Source organism: Euprymna scolopes, chromosome 1, assembly GCF_053919585.1.
Source record: "Euprymna scolopes isolate OS-2025 chromosome 1, ASM5391958v1, whole genome shotgun sequence".
NCBI lineage: Eukaryota > Metazoa > Mollusca > Cephalopoda > Sepiida > Sepiolidae > Euprymna > Euprymna scolopes.
In genome coordinates, this window is record NC_136482.1 from 155,466,028 (window position 1) to 155,486,881 (window position 20,854).

A 20,854-nucleotide genomic window follows, 5' to 3' on the forward strand; every position below is an offset into this window, starting at 1 on the left:
TTAATTAAAAAGGAGAGAAAATACTAGGAAATATAACTTTTTAAGTGAAGAGTGAGTGCCCACTTTGCCAAAAGGTCAACGAATATGTTTATGGTCATGTTCTGAACTTCAAAATTAATATAGTTAACATGATTTGTAGTTTGGAAATTAAATAATTACTTAATAGACATAGTGGTAGTTGAAATCACTTGGGGAACAGACAATCGGACAGATAAAAGATTCATGAGACGATGGTTATCCGTCGCTTTTAACAAAATATGCAAATAATTTTAAGAGGGGGATTAGTCGCTGTGCCACTAATTTACAATGGTTTTGTTTGTTTGATTTGTAAGAATTTATCTTATTTAATGGCATATCATTTTTTTTTTGTTATTATAATTCAGTCGTTTGTTTATTGATATCTACGTGGATACCATTACATAATAATTGTTTTTTAATTAATTGTAGTAGTAGTAGTAGTAGTAGTAGTAGTAGTAATAATAATAATAATAATTGTAATAATAATAATAATAATTGTAATAATAATTGTAATAATAATAATAATAATTGTAATAATAATAATAATAATAATAATAATTGTAATAATAATAATAATTGTAATAATAATAATGATAATTATTATTATTATTATTATTATTATTATTTTTTTTTTTTAAATAAGACATAAAAATTCATTTAATAACATTACATAATTTGGATCACAGCCATGAACTTTCCATTGTAAGAGTTCTGTTGTAAGATTTCTCTTGATCCTTGACCTCAAATGCTTCTTGACATTTTTTTTCCAGTGAACGACTGAAAGTTTAGTGATAAGTGGCAAATAGATTAAACAATTGGTTACTCAAGTACTTTAAATTACCTTTATTTTTTTCACTCAGTTATTTTGTCCGGATGATCTGAGATTTTCAATTAGCCATTTCTAACAAGTAATTGTTAATAATCCAAATATTCAAATATTTGGTTGGTTGGTTGTTTTGTTTTACGGCATATCAACCATTTTCCAGTTATTTAATGCCGAATCTGGTGATTTTGAAGAACGATTTTTTAATATAGTATATTTGTTTTTTAGGTCATATTCTATTTAACCCATAGTTGGGACCCTAACAGGTACTACCACTCCGGGTCAGAGTGGACCTAGGAGCAATGGCAATTAATGGGTGGATCCACACTCCCTTAGGTCTGCAAGCTGGGGCCTCACCATCGGATATAGTTTAAGGTCATATCCAGGATCTTAAATATTTGGATTATTGTGACAAAAATAAAATGGGACATTGTTTCAAGGCCGGAAACAAATCCTACACATCTGAATACATAATAATAAAATCAGTCTTATTATTCACGTTTATACGATCTGGCCTCTTTGCTTAATCTGGTCATATTTAAAAACAATAGATACACGTTTAAAAGAGATTTTGTCGTGCATTTAATTTTTGTTTTTTGTTTGTTTGTTTTTACAGATAATGACTTCAACGATTATTCCGCTCCGGTTATAGCAAAGTTAATACGGGTATGTTTATTATGGACTCAATGAAACTATTTTTTTACTTTTAAATAAAATTGAACAGAATTGATGTCCGTTGTTAAATCTTTCTTTTGTTGTTGAAGAACATAGTTTAATACATTCAGAGTCAACTCAGATATATAGAATTGCTTTGGCTGGGAGGAGAAGGTGCATGCGAGCGGGTCGAACGTGTGGCAGCAGAACTCAGATCCGTGCAACACCAGGGACGAAGTGATGTTCAAGCGTCCCTCAAATTACGAGGTGCTTTCAATAAGTTTCCAGACATTGTCGTATGGGCACTTTTATTGATAGTACGCATATGAAACACTAGTCCCCTTCGAAGTAATCTCCTCCTGCTGCAATGCACTTGTTGTACCGTTCCAACAATTTCTGGAAGGCCCTCATGGAAATCCTCTTTTGTGAGCTTGTCAATGACCTCTGCAACATCTCCTGAATTGTCTCCCAACGACAACCTCTGGGGTTTTCCTTCAGCTTAGGGAATAACCAAAGGTCACAGGGAGCAAGGTCTGGACTCTATGGAAGGTGAGAAACTATTTTGATGCCCATCTTAATCAAATAGTCTGTGACAAGGATGGAGTTGTGGACTGGTAAATTCTCGCAAATCTTCAGCATCTTCAGTTCATCGCGAACAATTGTGTGTAAAGTAAACACACTGATATTGTCTCTATAGACACGCGACGCTCCTTATCCATGATATTCTTTATTTGGCCAATCAACGCAGGTGTTCTGACTTCGTACTCTCCCCACACCTCTCATCATCCCTCGCAGACTCCTTGCCTTCCTTGAATCTCTTATGCTATGCAAAAACATGCTCGATTCTTGCAAGATGGTCTAAAAACAGTCTGAAGCATTCCATACGTTTCTGTGGCATTTTACTAAGTATAAAATAGAATTTTATTGCATATCGTTCTTCTAAAGTGTCATTAGGTACAGATTGCATTTTTGAAATTCGCCAGCTGTGACAATCAGGTGTAGGGTGTATTTCCAATTCCTGCTGTAGCTGTTCATTTGAGCTTGAAATTATAAAAATTGGTCAGTCATCTCATAAGATGTATAGAAATAACATACTGAATTTTCAAGAGTCTACAATAATCTTAAATGCTTGTACGAAAAAAGTCCAGGCCGTTTTTTTTTCTTTTCTTTTTTTTTTTTTTTTTTTTTTTTTTTTTTAGAAAACTGCATTCGTCCGAATTAAGAGATTCTCTTTAAATATTGAAAATACGCCAATTATTTGTCAAGATATGACATTTCTTCTTTCCTTTTCTGAAATCGTCAAAATTGTCTCAAACACTCTGAACATTCTAACTGAGCAATTATTAGGTCACAATTGTTTGTTCAATACCTCCTGGTCAAGTAAAATCACTGAAGCATTTTAAAAGATTAGAACATAATGCATCAAAGACTGTTTAAGAAGAATCCTAGAAATATGACATAGCATAAAATCTATGACATAAAATTCTGTGAATGAGGATACACGCCATTGTTTCCTTTCGTGCACGGATGATTTTATTTACTCCGTTAACAAAAAAAAAATGCTTAAGTGCAATTGCACTAAACAATGCTCTTATAAAAAGCGATGACGAAATGTTTAAGAAAAAGACTCAAAGGAATTGTAACTGCGGGTGTAGTGAAAATTCCGGGTAGGGGTGGGGGTACTTAAAAATAAGTGTTAAATTACTAGGAGTTGGGATTCAAATTACGTTTGCTAAAATAAATGTTGCGGCATATCAACTTTATCATTCCATGCCGAAATTATTTTTGTTGGGTACTAAATAAATCAATAGGAAAATGGATTCTGTTTTATGTCATATAAATCCTTACCATTTGGTCATGCATGGAGTATTGTTGCCACATCTAGGCTGGTTCATCTACTATCACTAGTCTTTTCCTCTTTGATAGGGTCCAAAAAAGGGTCTCCAATCTAATAGGTCCCACGTTGTCAACTAGGCTCCAACCTCTGTCCCATCGCCGCAATGTTGCATCCCTGCGCCTGTTTTACAATTATTTTAATGGAATGTGATCTGATGAACTCCTTGCACTTGTGCCCCCTCGACGTACATATCGCCGACAAACCTGCTTAGCAATAAGAATAAGATCACTGTCGAGGTCCCTAAATGCCAGTAAGGTTTTTTACTCTAATAGCTTCTTCCCTCGAACCAGCTAGACTTTGGAATTCCCTTACTGCTACCTGCTTCCCTGACTGTACTGATATGCAGAAGTTTAAATGTAACGTAAACCAATATCTTGTTAATCTGTCTTAAGCATGGTCCCAATTAGTGGCCCCTTATGTCCAAGTGGCGATATGCCTTGTTTGGGGGGAGGAGGTGAAAGTGAGTAAAAAAAGAAAGAAAGAAAGAAAAAAACAAGACTTTTTTTTTTTTTTTTTACACAGTTATCACCACTTATCAAGGCCCGGAAGCCACTCAGGGATAAGGGTTATTGCAAGTACATTACGTTAGTGAGGAGATTTGATGAAGTGTTTAATTAGGGGGGCGGTTCATTAGGAATTTGTTAACATTAGACTTGAAGACATCCAAGTTGTAGTCCGGAGGGAAGCAGGCAGACGGAACAGAGTTCCACAGGCGTGCAGACATTGATAAATGTTCGTATACTTTAAGCTTTTATTATCTTCAAATATTTATCCATGGTATTCTTTTTAACTCGTTGTAAATGATTTAAATGCATATGTATATTACAGGTTTCAGTTGTATACCATACACAAGGCATCGACGCGATTTAAATCATAGATGGAATTCTGATAAGTATTACCATTGCTGACCAGAGTGGACTTTGTGGCAAGGATAAGTAAATGGTGTGTAGCAGGCACAAATAGCGAACTATTTCCCTTTGCAAATCAATGCGCCCCGCCTGCTTGATTGGTCAGCGGTAACCAGATCGCTAAGGGGAAGAGGGCCATTGATTCGCAAGAGAAAATAGTTTGCTACTTGTGACTGCTACATCACCCCCTGCTTAGACAGAAAGCCGACAGATCAGAAGGTTGCGTGTCAGGGTCACCATTTTAGGGAAAGCTTGTAGGCACCCCTAATTAAATAAGTAACTGTTAAATATGAAGTATTGAATAAAGAGACAGCGCCTCTTTTATAAATGAAACAACGGAAGGATTTATTCAGACCAGTAACAGGTTGGAATTTTCGGTTGTGTGAAGTCAGGTATAGGATCTCTTTGTGGATTTCGGTCGGTTACTTCGTGGACTTCTGTCGGTTCGCTCGTGGTGTCAAACAGCAGTTATTTCTGGTGAAATCGTCGATGCCGGAACACTAGGAGAGAGAGAAAAGGTGTGTCCGTCTTTGCTGTAGTTGTTTTTTCTTTGCCAATAGGTGCTCGTTGCACGAGGAGGCTGAAATAGTTCCTTTTGTTGTTTTATTTATAAAAGAGGCTTTGTTTCTTTATTCGGTGCTTTGTGTTTAACAATTACTTATTTAATTGGGGGGTGATAACAAACATTCCCTAAAATGATGACTCCACACTCTTCCAAACTCCCAAACTTATGCCTCATCACTAGGGCTAGGACAACAGCATATTCTTTTCGTTGTCTTGACTCTCGAGTGTGTACCCGTTGATATCTTATATACATTTATATAGAGTGATGTACTTCTTGGTTGATTAACTGTGTCGGATATATACTCGAGAGTCAAAACAATGAAAAGAATATGTTGTTGTCATAGCCCTACTCATCACTAGAAATACGGTTTCATGTTCTATTCCGAACAAGTAAGGTAAGCCAGTTTATAAAATATAAAAGCTGTTTTACTTTTGTTTAACAACATATCAACGCATGAATCATTTGATGGCGATATTTAATTCAATTTTGAATGGAAGACATGAGCAAGATATGCAAATAATGAAGAGGAGTCATTCCAAGTCTTGAATTGTAAACCCTGCTTAATTTCAGAAGAGTTTCCAACAGGTAGTTGTTCTTTACAAGTGCTGGAGATGGAGGATTTTTGTAGGGTAACTGTTCTGTACAGGTCCTGGACTTTATAATTTTGCAGGCAAAGAGCAAAAGATCCTTCTCGTGTTGACACGAAAACATTATGTACTGGAATGCTCAAGGATTCAAAATTTTTATAGAGCAATTCTGCTTTCTGATTGGTTGCTAGCTGAATGTGGCTTAATTTGATTCGTCAGTTCCTATCGCCAGCATCTATAAGTAGAATCTCCCAACTTTCAGTGATCATACTCTTAATAGATAAAAAAAAAATATTGCAATTGCAAGAATAGAAGAAATTTTAGAAATGAAACGGAAGAGCACAAGTCAAAAACCCGAGTATTTAATCTGATCAGAAACTGTTTATCAGTCCAAGAACGTTTGTATGCACTGCGTTTTCTGATTATGGATTTGATATTCTATAACGTTCACTGGCTAACACGACATGGAACCGAATAAAAAATTGCCTGTGCGTCAAAGAAAAACTGTTTTTTATCACTATAGCCATAATACTGTACGGCATAATCACTTTGACATACCGGGTCTCGTTAGATCTTGAAATTAAGTAACGCTGAGCATGGTCAGTACCAGTTGGGTAACCAATCTGGGAAGTCTAGGCGCTATATGTAGGAGGACGTCAACACCTTCCTGCAAGAGTTGCAAAACCCTAACGTTACTTTCTCCCCTGACGGAGATATACATGCGATTAGAGACTGTTTGTGAATTTCATATTCCCATGGATGAAGCTGATAAAACCTGCATATGGTTAGTGCCGTTTCTATTGTATATACAGTACAATCACGTTGCCACGCCGGTTCTTGCCAGATCACCGAAGTTAAGCAACGATGATCCTGGCCAGTACCAGATTGGTGACCATTTGGGAAGGCTAGGCGCTGTATGTACCGCGCCGAATCGTAGAAATTTCCAAGTTGGTATCTAGTGGCGCATTTAACTCACCGGGGGAGGGGAGACTATTAAGTAAATCGTTTCTGTTTGCATATCATAATTTACGACGCTACAACCAACGATATTTTCATTAGATGAAAACATTTAAAATAAAAGAAGCTGTAGTCGTATTTTGTTAATTGAGTAACTTTTGATACATAACTGGAAAAAAAAGTACTTTTCAATAACCTCCAATTGATAATAAGTAGATATTTAGCGCCAATTCTAAAATTCGAATATGGTATAAGTTCGCTTATTTGGACTACACCCTTACTTACTTTCACTCATTATCACTTGCTGTAGAGTTCAACTCTTTTAATCTTATTTAGATTGGTAAAACGTTTGATGAATAGCTTGATGAATATCTACAACGTAAATTTAACATCTACCTCATGCGACCATATTAACAAGCATATTCTTTCAATTTAAATGTAATTCGTGGCTGAGGATAAATCGCTACTTATACAATATATTTAACCTTGAATCTTGAACCAAACAATTCACAACTGAATCAGCCTTGATAAAGTTCAAAAAAGCCTTGATAAAGTTCAAAACGTAGTAGGTGATGCCATTTTCTCTTCCCTGCAACCGATTTCCTACAGAAGAGACGTTGCGAGCCTGGCTCTGCTTTATCGTTATTTTCATGGCAAATACTCCACTGAACTCTAATCTATGGTTCCCCTTGCCAAACTTACACAAAAAAACACTCGACTAACTACAACCACTATATACAATTGCTCCCACTCTCTATATGTGCCTAAATCTAAACGCAGTTTCCATGAACAAAGCTTCTTTCCTAGAACTGCGCGTCCGTTGTTCCGTTGGAATGCTTCCCATTTGAATACAACATAGTCGCCTTCAAATCCAATGTAAACAAGTGCTTGTTGATCCGTCCCCATAAATAATCAATTCTACCCAATTTATACCATTTACGGTTACTAAACTACCACTTTACATTCATTAACCCTTATCCTCGAGTGGCTATCGAACCTTGATAAGTGGTGACTCCCAAGTAAGAAAGAAAAAACAAAAAAATAAAAACAACAATTCACACTTGAACCAAACAATTCACAATTTGAATCAGGTGGTGATTAGGGCTATGGCAACAACATAGTCTTTTCATTATCACGACTCTCGAATATATATCCGACAGTTAGACACAGTTAATCAACCGAGAATCACATAACTCTATATAAAAGGATATAAGATATCAACGGATACACACTCGAGAGTCAAAACAATGAAAAGAATACGCTGTTGTCCTAGCTCTAGTGATAATATTACTATAAATAAAATAATGTTTTTTACTTAAATATAAGTACGGATGTTTCTCATGGGGACGTATGAATGTATCTAAAACGAATATTTTCTTTCAGAACGCCAAAAAGTTGGAACATTTGGATTTAAGCCACAATAAATTTGAAAGTCGATCAGGAAAGGTTTTGGGTCCGGCTTTGTCTGAAAATGCCACCATTAAACATTTGAATTTAAGTTGGAATAATCTGAGATCGACTGGTTTTGAAATTTTGGCAACTGGAATTAAGGTAAGATTTGGGAAAAGAGGGTGGTTAAAACTCGTTTTTTATATCATGCAAATTAAATATCCCAGTTACTCCTTTAAACATCACTTATTTATGTATAAAATAAAGATTACATAATGATATGACGTAAAATTTATGAGGATATAATTTTACTTTGAATATATAAGAAAATTCAAAGTTTGGGATAAATCGCTAGTTATACAATATATATATATATATATATATATATATATATATATATATATATATATATATATATATATATATAATTTTTTAATTTTTTATTGAGCCCATAATAAATTTACATTGTTGTTTCCATTGGACTTTCACCCCAAGAGATGGGGTAGAGTACCAATTACATCGGAATTTATAGGTGGACTGAAATTTAAACTTACAGAAATGGATATAAAGTTATTGGGGGGGGGGGGTATTAAATAGAGGGGGAGGTCGTGTGGTAGTGTGAGGAGGTTTTATATTAGAATTTCAGTTGTGAAGAGACGCTACCGAGCTTCTATTAGGTATTTTTTGAAGAAAGAAAAAAGAAAGAAAGGAAAGTAGACGTTAAATTTTGCAAATACTTAGGGGGGGGTGGTGGGAGTAGAGGTTTTTAACGTCATGGTATCTGTTGTTGTGTAAGACGGAGTGGGAGTAAGTGATCAGTAGCTACTGTGGCAGTTGGTAACTATTGTCACCATGGCAACGTGATTGACGCCGGATTTTTGATTTTTTGGAGATATATACGTTATACAGCTTATACCATTGCTTTGTCATATTTTGTTGCTGATTGCTATTTCATTTACACGTTGCGTGTTTCCTCGGACTGTCTTTATTGCTATCACACTCTCACTAAGATCCATGTGACGTAATATCGGATAGATAGTATATGCTCACAGACAAACAATAATATTCTTGTTGCATGATTAAAAATTAGTCTCTTTAGTACTACATTATTATGTACAAGTAGTATTATTCTTATATAGAAGTAAAGAGACGTTATTTTGTCATCTAATTAATAAATATGTGTATGTACCCGTATGTCAATTCGATGGCTACGTTGAAAAAGTCTCTTTTTTTAATGACTACAGACACGTAAAAAGAGAGTGGTTGAATCCGCAAGGAGTGAGAAGAGGCGAAATTAATAAATGCAGGTTAAGAGAGAAGGCCAATTTGTTTAGTTAATTACAAATTACGACTAATTAGAACAATTAAAACAGTTTTTGTCTTTAAAACATAATTCTCAAATCCAGAATTAAAGCATATTTTAGCATGTCTGAGGAAAAGGCTTAAGAGAAAAAAACGTTACTAAACTCCTTTTTAATATAATAATAATGATAATAATAATAATAATAATAGATTTAATAATAATATTAGATTTAATAATAATAATAATAATAATAATCGTTATTATTATTATTATTATTATTATTATTATTATTATTATTATTATTATAGTAGTAACATATCCCTGTTTTTACTGTATTTTTGTTTTATTTTCTCACTGACAAGGAAGCCAAACCAAACGCCGCTTCTGTAAGGTTTCTCGTCTTTTGAGTTGACATGTTTGGGGAAAATATCCTCCCAAGTGATTATTTCCCCACCTGTTTTTTTTTTTTTTTTTTTTTTTGGTGCTAAATTGTTGTTTTATTAAAATTCTTTATTTTGACTCAATCTCTGCCAAATATAATAGTAATTTCAGTCAGTGGTTAAATGCAAATGTATCTAAAATATTCCCCCCCCCCCGGCCCAAGAAAGAAGAAAGGAAGGAGGAAAAAAATCGGTAACTATATCTGACGGTATTACGATGAATCCACAATACAAATACACTTATAAATATGGCTATCTTCAAATATCTCTAATTTCGAATTACAACTACTGACTTATAAGTTAATATTAATAAGTCCTTTGAACCTCTTTCTTAATTTTTTTTATTTTTATTTTTTAATTATTATTTCTTTTTTGTTCATGTCCCATATGTATGTGTGATAGTGCACGATACCTCCTGTATACATGGGAGCGTTTCACTATCCCCCCAGCAGAACCACAGGTAAAACAACTCTGGGCCCGGTGTTGCCACAAACACCAAACTATGAAAAATGTCAATTACAAATAATCCAAACCGTGGGACCCAGAAGAAAGATCTGGGTGTCATGATCGGCAGGTACTCCTTCGGTAGCCAGCATGGGGGACCCGGTCGTCATCCCGTGAATGTTGGCCAACTTTCTAATTTCAGAAACTCAAATAATATGGACGCTGAACAGATAAGTATAACCTCTAATTTCAGGGAACAAAATGATATCGAACAAACGCAGCACAGCCATGATAAACATCAAAAGGAAAACACCGAAGAAAGAAATGGACAACAAAAGAGAATAGACTCGTAATGGAATGCTACTATAAAAGGCATCCTAAATATAGATATGGAGGTTATCGGAAACGAATGAAAGAACTATGGGACCTATCCAGTGACTTCCATACGACAGAACAAAGAATTGCAGACCAAGCAAGACTGATACTCAAGAAAAGTTGGCTCCCTAAACTAGAACTAACAGAAATACAGCGAAAAATAAATTATGAAACTGAACAAGAAGCATCCTCCAACGGAACCGCACGTAGAGCAACCCCACAAGTTGAAGCCTCACAAGTAAAAACAGCAAAGACCGAGGACCAACAAAGAACAAAGTCTACAAACGTGGAAACCGAGAACAATGAAACAGTACTAACAGAGAATGAAGTAAATAAAATAATACAGCTGATGAACGAGGAACCAAGAGCAGAAGAAATTAAAAACAGAAAAAGAGAAGGTTTACAAGCTCCTCCCACATATCCCAACAAATACAATCACAGACTTAAACAACCTCATTTACGCAGGTGCCAAAATGGTAAGTATGAATCTCAAAGCAGAAAAACAACCGGGGACAAGCGGACCAACAAAACCTGGATGGGAAATAAGACTAGAAACCTAATTACACAAACATAAGAAAAAAAGCCAAAATGATCAACAAGAAGAAAGCAATGTGGAGAAAACGGAACATTGGAAATGTAACTGACAGGAAGAGGCTAAACAAGAAACATGAACAACTGGACCAAAAAATAAAAGCAAAAGAAGCGAGATTGAGACGATATAGATATAAATCTGAACAATGCAAACAAAACAGAACATTTGAAACTAATGAAAGCCAATTCTACCAAAATGTGAACGGAGGAAAAATAAAAACAGAACAACCAAATCCGACAGAAACAAAACTCTACTGGAATAAAATATAGGAAGAGCGACGAGATCATAATAGAAATGGCGAATGGCTGAAAAACATGAAAGAAGAGTTACAACAAATAGAAGAAGGAACAGTGAATGAAATCAACAAGGAAACCCTAAAGAAAACCATAGGAAAAATGGCAAACTGGGGAGAACCAGGGCACGACGGGATACATGCATACTGGTTCAAAAAATTCACAACCTTACACGAAAGGCTAGCCCAAAACCTGAGAAGATGTATACAGGAAGCAATTACCAGACTGGATGACAAAAGGTAGAACTACACTGCTACAGAAGGACACGGAAAAAGGAATCGTCCCTAGCAACTATAGGCCAATCAGGTGCTTACCAACTATGTGGAAGATACTGACAGCGCAACTGAGGGAACAAATCTACCACTCCCTGAATAACTGTGGACTCATCCCCGAGAAGCAGAAAGGATGCCAAAAAGGAAAAAGAGGGACACATGACCTGTTATATATAGATCAAAAAATCCTAAAGGAGGTAAAAAGGAGTAGAAAGAATTTAGCCATGGCATGGATCGACTACAAAAAAGCGTACGACAGGATCCCCCCAGCATGGGTAATAGAATGCCTAAAAAAGTATAAGATACCAAACGGGATCACCAACGTAATAGAAAATGCAATGAAAACATGGAGACTGGAATTGACAGCCGATGGACAACACATAACAGAAATTAACATACAAAGAGGCATCTTTCAAGGAGACTCACTATCACCACTACTGTTCATCATAGCCATGATGCCCTTGAGAAAGTGCCAAGCCGTATACAAGTTCTCCAATACAGAGGAAAACATGAACCACCTGATGTACATAGACGATCTGAAACTTTTTGCAAGGACCGAAAAGGGGCTAGAGACACTAATCAACACTACCAGGATCTTCAGCCAAGATATCCAAATGGAATTTGGAATGGAAAAGTGCACACAACTCGTCATAAGAAAGGGAAAACTGGAAACAACAGAAGACATGGAACTACGCAACCAAACAGAAATGAAGGCACTAGGGGAACAAGACAACTATAAATACTTGGGAATTCTGGAAGCGGACACCATCAGAGCAACAGAAATGAAAGAGAAAATTGGAAACGAATACCTCAGGAGAACAAGAAAACTCCTGGAAACGAAATTATATAGCAGAAATTTAATAAAAGGTATAAATACATGGGCAGCATCACTAGTAAGATACTCTGGACCGTTTATAGGGTGGACAAAAGAAGAACTTAGACAACTCGACCAGAAAACCATGAAAGTTATGACCATGCATAAGGCACTACACCCAAAGGACGATACTGACAGACTCTACGTGAAAAGGAAAGACGGCGGGAGAGGACTGATCTGTATAGAAGACTGTGTGAAGGATACAAAAAAAGAACTAGAAAAATACATAATGCAAAACACTGGAAGTATAATTATGCAGCGAGACACACCGAAAAAACAACAAAACAGAAAACAGAGAGACAAACGACAAAACGAGAAAAGAGAAATGGGAAGAGAAACAACTCTACAGAAGATTCATAAGAATGACAAGAGATGAGAATAACGAAAACACCTGGACATGGATGCGCAAAGGACATATAAACCGAGAAACTGAATCTCTAATAACTGCAGCACAAGATAACTCGATAAGAACCAACCATATCATAGCAAGGATCGATAAAACACAAGAAAACAGCAAATGCAGACTCTGTGGACAGAGAGACGAAACGATAAACCATATAGTAAGTGAATGCAGCAAACTGGCCCAAAAGGAATACAAAAACAGGCATAACCAAGTAGGGAAGGCAGTGCACTGGGAATTATGCAAACGACTGCATTTTGAGCGTACAGACAAATGGTACAAGCATAAACCTGCAACAGCACTCGAAAATGAGAACCACAAAATCCTATGGGACATAGACATACAGACGGACAAACCCATCCAAGCAAGAAGACCAGATGTAATAATTAACAAGAATGAAAAATCCTGTCAAATCGTAGACTTTGCTGTCCCAGCTGACATCAGGGTGAGTATGAAAGAAAAGGAGAAACGAAGCAAATACACAGAGCTAGCCAGAGAGTTAAAAGGGATTTGGATGATGAAGAAAATCAAAATAGTACCGATAATAGTAGGAGCACTAGGAACAATTCCGAAAAACTTTGAAAAAAGAATGGCAGAAATTGGAATCAGAGAAATAACTGAAAAAATACAACGCTTAACGTTAATGAAGACCGCCGAAGCTGCATATCAACAAGTTCTACACCACCATCATGCATCCCCCCATTGTTTCATAACCGCCCCCTCCCAATAAAAAAGTGATACCAAAGAGCCGGGAAGGGTCAAGGAGGATGGAAAGACCGAGGAGAGAGCGCTGGCCAGACCTCTGCTGGACAAGCGCGAAGAGAACTGGGATTGTGGGGAGGCTTAGTGCCACTCAAATTCCAGTACAAACCAATGGCCACTACCAGCGATAAATAGATAGTATGAGGCTGTTGCGATGACGCAGATTTATTTGCAAATACTATCGAAGGATGTGGAGAGAGCTGGACGTCTGGGGAGACTGGGTGTCACTCAGCTTCCAGAGAACACCACAGGTCTCCAAACCGATCGGTTGTTGACTTGTGTGAAAGCTCCATGTGAGCCAATAATAATAATAATAATAATAATAATAATAATAATAATAATAATGAGAACTGGGAACAACCCCGAAAAACTTTGAAAAAAGAATGGGAGAAATTGAAATCAGAAGAATGGCTGGAAAGATACAACAAACAACAATAATGAAAACGGCTGAAATATTAAGGAAAACTCTTGACTGTGGAGACTAATACACATCTGCTGCAAAGGCCAAAGATGAAGGGTTACATGGAAACAAGAGCATTGAAGCTGCACATCTAAAAGTCCGCTATACGATCACCCCCATTGCCTCATCATCGACCCCCCCCCAAAAAAAAGAGTGATGCCAAATAGACGAGAAGGGTCTAGGAGGATGGAAAGTCCAAGGAGAGAGTGCTGACCAGACTTCTGCTGGACAAGTACGAAAAGAACTGGAAACTTGGCGAGGCTTATTGCCATTCAAATACCAGTGAAGACCAATAGACGCTGGCAGCGAGAAATCAATGGAAAGCGGCTGTTGCGATAATGCAAATTTATTTGCAAATACTATCGGAAGAGGTGGAGAGCACTGAAAATCTGAGGAGACTTGTCGTCACTCAGCTTCAAGGGAACGCCACAGGTTGGCTTCAATCTTTGATAATCTGTATGAAAGCACCTTGTGAGCCAATATAATAGATTAGGAGATCCTGATGCAGAAGGTCACAAATACCTCGGGGTGCTACAAATATCTGGGAGTGTTTGCATTTGACACGATGCTCTGCGATGAAATAAAAGAGAAAACGAATGAAGTGTATATGAAAAGACTCAAATAAACAGTAGAAACTTGTTCACAGCCATTAATTCATGGGTGCTTGCTGTAATTCGGTACAGTGCAGTTTTTGTAGGATGGACACAGGAAGAAATGAAAAAGCTGGATAAAGACACACGGAAATTGTTAGTCAAGTATGGAGCACTTCACCCAAATTTTAATGTGTTCAGGCTGTATATCACAAAGAAGAAGGAAAGAAGAGGGCTGATTGGGGTTGAGTAATATGTCGGGGAGAGAGCTTAGAAGTGTGCACTACTACTTGGCTAACAGTCATGAATTGCTACTTGCAGCAGTGGCGAAAGAGGAAGAGCTAGATAAAGAATCAAAGCAGAAGTGCAACAAACGAAGTCGAAAAGTTGAAAAGTTGGTAAGAATGAAATTTCATGGTCAGTTTGAGCGAGATACTAAGACACTAAAATGCCAGGACACATGGAATTTTCTGTCTAAAGGTGACTTGAAAAGCGACAGAAAATCTTATATTTGCTGCTCATGAGCAAGCACTAAATACTAATGCAATCAATAAAAACATTTTTGGAAAGGCCCATTTTACCTCATGTGACCAAGCATTACCTCCTTCTTTAACAATCGCTTAAATATGATATTTGAATTTATGCAGGTTGTGTGATTTAACCCTTGAAACAGCGTCACACATTGTTAGTGCATGTGCTACACGTGCTCAAAAAGAGTACAAACGTCGCCATGATATAGTATGTGCCAATTTCATTTGAGTTTGTGCCAGAACTTTTTCAAGTGTATTGGACTCTACTCTATTGCCTCAAATACTTTCTTTAACTAGTTACCGCTATAAGGCCACCATTCGCCCATGCATGGAGTATTGTTGTCACATTTGAGCTGGTGCATCTGCTACTTGTCTCTCACTCCTTAACAGGGTTCAAAATAGAATCGCCAACCTGAACTGTCATCTAGGCTTCAGCGTCTGTCCCATCGACGAAATGTTGCATCTCTCTGCCTGTTCTACAAGTACTTTAATGATGAATGCTCTGACGAACTACAAGCACTTGTACCCCCTCAACGTGAATACCCCAACAAACCCGACAAGCATCTAAATCCCACCTCCTCACAGTAGAGATTCCTAGATGTAAGAAGGTCTTCTACTCCAATAGTTTCTTCCCCAAAACTGCTAGACTTTGGAACTCCCTTCTGGGATTCTACTTTCCCAACTGTACTGACATGCAGAAGTTCAAGTGTAATGTGAACAGACATCTTACTACTCATCTCCCTTCATAATACCCCTGCAACTTATGTCCCCGATAGTAGCCCCCTACTTCAAAGTGGCACTGTGCCTTGTTTGGGGTGAAAATGGAATAAAAAAAAAAAGAAAAAAAAATTTACTCAATTTTTTAAAACCGATCGACAATATGACTTAATTATAATAAACTTTTCTTGGGCTGTTATCTTCTAATATAACTCAAAATTAATATTTCTGAAAAGTCTCTAGCCAGCATAATCTATATATCTATAAAGTTGAGTTTTTTTTCCTCGCTCTGATATTGATATTAAAAGCTTGCTTTTTCTATTAAAAAATTATTAAAACGAACTTCTTAATATACTTAGTCGTAGATATGAGAGAGACTACATGAAGGTTAGCTAATTTCAATATTCCTTTCAAAAAACGAGCGTTAATTAATTACTTATTCATTTTTTATGGTTTCTTATTAGATTCATTCTACTATTACGCTGGATTCTATTAATGCATAGTTTCTACATTCTGAATAACTGTAGAATTTAAGATGAAAACATTCTAGCATATGGAAATATTCTCTCTCTCTCTCTCTCTCTCTCTCTCTCTCTCTCTATCTATCTATCTATCTATCTATCTATCTATCTATCTATCTCCCTTTCTCTCCACATATATATATATATATATATATATATAAGTGACCTTGTCTATCTGTTTGTGAAAAGTCTCTACCAAACTCCTCTCTGAATGTTTGGTCTGCAGAGTTGAATTTTATATATAGGGTATTTGGATCTGTAGTACACTTTCGTTTTGGTTTTTAGCTGGCAAAGATTGAAAACAAAGCAGTTCACCTTGGTAGGGTAAGTCGAAAAAGAATTATTCCTGCTGTTACTTTTGCGCATGCGCAAAATTAAACATTCATAGTTCCAAGTCGCTTAATTTTTAACCTCTCGTATCCATCTGTTAGTGGCTCAGGTTGTAACGGCTCTGGAGAGATAAATAACGACTAAAACTGGAACGCTGAACGTTCTGGTTTCGGTTCTTGCAGATGGTCTCTAAGTCATATTCTTGTTATAACTTTTGAAATCATCACTATATATTGGATAATAATCAATAGAGAATTGGCACTATACTAATACGTAAGAGATCTGCATGAATTAAAATATAATATCTATGTGTATTTTACGACTGGGCAATGCCGGGCGGCCTGTTAGTTTGTCATAAAATAATGTTTTGGAACTTGTATTTTGATTAAATTTTCTTTTCTTTTCTTTTCTTTTTTTTTCTTAAACAAATGACAGCTATACACACTGTTTCTTATACTTTTAGAATGCCTCATATTTTTGTAGACATGGATATATAAATCCCACCGTTTCATGTTTTCTCTGTTTTCGTGCCACGGACTATCAGTTCTCGTCCGTTCGCAAAGAGGCATAAGACAGCCGACAAGAAATTGTATTATATTTCACAATCCATCAATAAATATAAATCGATGAAATTGTCCTTTGTGTTTTATTTAATCAAATTGTTTTAACGATTTTTCTTCCACTTTAGGGTAACTGTGCGCTAAAACATCTAGATCTTTCTTGGAACGGAATCGACAGAGGTGTTGCTAAAGTTCTTGGAGAAGCCCTCAAATCTAATAATACGCTTGAGTATTTAGATATTAGGTAATGTTTCTTTTTGTGATGTACGAAACCGCATTGTTTTGTTTGTATTTAACTGATATTTTTGCCTTTTTATTCCGAGTTTACCTTGAGTAAAGGGTGCCCAAAAAGTCACTGAAGAGTTTTTAAGTTAACAGATTCTTTATTTTTGATGTCGGGATTGCGATTTAACTTCCTTATTTCGTTCCTCATGTTTCCCGTCAATTCTTACAGGGTTTGAGGTTTGTTAACAGACTCTTTCTTTGAGATATCTCCACAAAAAAAAGTCGGGGCTTGTCAAGTCTGAGGATCGTGGTGGCCATTTGATATTGCTCTATGATAACCTCTTGAAGTCAAAACAATTGACCCCTGATTTTAGTAAAACAATTTCATAACTTGCATACATTATTCAATGTTATACTTATCCATAATTAATTTCCAAAATACTATCTGCAAAATATGTATAATAGAGAAATAATAATTATTAATAGTAAAATGACAAAGATTTTTAATCCTTCAGTTGCTTTTTGGACACCATATAGTATATAAATCTTTTCATTTCGTTTAAGATGGAAATAATAGATTCATAACATTGTAAGCTTTGAGTTCGAAGGAAAACTGGGATTGGTCGCATAACCACCACCACGATAACATAAAACAAGCCGAGCATGCGGGGTCCTCCTTCACGAGTGAATAAGTTTGAAAAGAGTTTCGAAAGGGACCAAGATATAGCAGAGGACTGTTATGTCAAGGAAAGTGAATGATGTGAAGGTGAAACATACCTTGTGCAAAGAAACTGTTTGTTTTTCTTGGTGCGCATTGCCATGATACGCTGACGGTTGCAAAAAGCATTGTGCTGAATCGACAAAAGAAGGAAAACTTGTTATGCGCAGGTGGAATCCTTAGACCGAATGCTTTAAATTTGTCAGTGAAAGAAATGATGGCTTTGACATTGGGCATATCGATCATGATGAAGCCATATTTTGGGAGTATTGACTGCAGTGAGTCAAGTTATGTCTGTGATTGACGTGAAAATTTGGATTTGAAAGGTTTTAAATATTAAAAAAATTACTTTCACCATGACTAATATTTGTGCAAACTTTAAAAAAAATCCTAAGAGTGGTTATTGAGAAAAGTGCGAACAAATTAACGGACGTAGAATTTGGAGAATTTTGACCCCTATAATGGCCTCTGGGCGAGTAACCAAACTTATCCAGGAAAATTCGTTCTTGCAAAAATTTACTTTCACCATGACATATGTTTAGAATCGGAATCGAGAATCGGAAAAATCGAAACCTTTAGGGGTATCAGAATCGGTATCAGAATCGGTATCGGAATCGGAAAAATTTATGCATATTTTTCCGCTGCCAACACGATTCTTTTAATTATCTGGTAGTCATGATGAACTAATGAATATTTATTTATTTTAATCTACGAGTAAAGCTAAAATCTGTAAATCACCCCCCACACGTGTGTTTTTATGTTTGAGAAAATATGTGTACATTTAACACGTGTTTTTTTTTTATGGTAATCGAGAAAAATAAGAACTTTAAAGTTAAATATTTAGATATTTATAAGAATCGGAATCGGTAATTGTATCGGAATCAGAAATTTCGTGCGGAATCGGGAAAAATATTAGAATCGTCTCATCGCTAATACACACACACACGCACAAACACACACACACACACACACACACACACACACACACACACACACACACACAACGAACTTTAGTGTGTCAGAATTTTGGGGGGATTTTTGACACCCCTAACAAAAAAACTGCGAATAAAATATTAAAAAAAAACTCGTAATTTCTCTTTTTAAAGTGGGTTGTTTATTTTCTTTATGGGATATACTGCCAAAATAAACTATTAAAGTCGTTTAAAAAATAATATTTCTATTATTTTTTATTTTTAAAAAAATAGCGTTTACAAAGTGCCTGCGAGCCTTCATGCAGCCATTTTGGTTACGTAATGAAATCAATTGAATTTTACGAGTTAATTTTTTTTTCCAATTCTTTTTTTCAATTTTTTCACTTCAAAAATCTATCAAAATTTTTCTATTGGTTCAATTTTTTCAATATTTTCAGGTTCAATGTGAAATTTTATGCTCTTTCCAATAAACCGAATATAATATTCTAGACAAGGGTTTTTTTTACACCTCCCCCCATTTTGAAATGTCTATTAAATTGAAAATAATTCATTTTCTCACCTCAAATTTATATATAACAAATTTAAGATAAAACATCAATAAATAAAATAAGCTAATTTTTAAAAAAATACAGTTATTTGCAAATTTACCTGTAAAGTCCAAAGTTTAAAACATCGTTTTTAAAAACCACGTTGATTTTTTTTAAGTGAAACCTTATAATCTTCTTATACTTACTTATATATATCTTCTTATATCTTATACAGAAAGTGTTGCTTAATTACGACACTTATTTCTATTTCATTCAATGTTTTTTTAGATATTAAAACAAAATTCACTCCATAAATAAGTAATAAAATATATTAAATCAAAAACTCATGTATTTCTTTGAGAAAAGAAAAAAATCCTCGGCTGTTTTTTTTTAGACAAAAACTTATAAGTAAAATTTGACTATTTTTCACCTTTGAAGACACATATTTCTTTACGCACAAGACTAGACGGTAACGCGAACGTGTGGTTTTTATTTCCTTCTGTCCATCCGTATTTCAAAACAAGCACAAACATTACTTCCGGCGTTTCGCTAACACGTAACAATGCTTATGTAATGGCAGCTTTTTCAAATAGTTGTTTAAAAAATTCTTTATACATGGAATTTAAAATATAAATATGGATAAATTCTTTACAATGAAGAATGGAAGTACCCATTGAATAGTATTTTTTATAGATAAGTAATTTTTGGGAATTTATATATACATATATTTATCGGAGCAAGTTAAAAGTCGTTGATTTTCTTCATTCATTTAGAACTGCAAAATATTAATTTGTTATTTGATAATATCTGGCAAAGGACACTTAAACACTGGGTAATTTTGTATGAACTTGTGATAATATACTCTACAAAATGTAACAGAATATTCATTTATTCCGGGAGTGTAAATGGGTGTTATTTAAATGCAATTTTGGTACAAATCAACAGTAGACAAAATATCTAACGAAGTTACTTTCGCAAAAAAAATCGATAGAGAGTGTTTTAATTCTAAAATTTAAACTGCCAGTCGTCAAAATGTTTCGCCGCGTTCGCTGTGTGAATTGTAATACAAAAGATTGATATTTCTATAAGCTAAGAGAGTTCTTTATTTCTTTGGAATTCATTATGATGACGGTTAGTTATTTTTAGCTCCAAAAATAAAAATGGTTTCCGTTTAATATGTTTTAATGGAGA

At 35.5% G+C, this 20,854-nt stretch overlaps 1 protein-coding gene across 2 annotated transcripts in view; it reads left to right on the forward strand.

Annotated features, from left to right (window-relative positions):
* Nucleotides 1–20,854, forward strand: part of LOC145276781 (uncharacterized) — a 179,558-nt gene that overhangs the window by 132,704 nt on the left and 26,000 nt on the right. For both annotated transcript variants that reach the window (XM_080128064.1, XM_080128074.1), the window contains exons 8-10: nucleotides 1,458–1,507; nucleotides 7,793–7,960; nucleotides 17,390–17,505. In XM_080128064.1, the coding sequence (XP_079984190.1) occupies nucleotides 1,458–1,507; nucleotides 7,793–7,960; nucleotides 17,390–17,505 (334 nt within the window). The remainder of the gene's footprint in view (nucleotides 1–1,457; nucleotides 1,508–7,792; nucleotides 7,961–17,389; nucleotides 17,506–20,854) is intronic.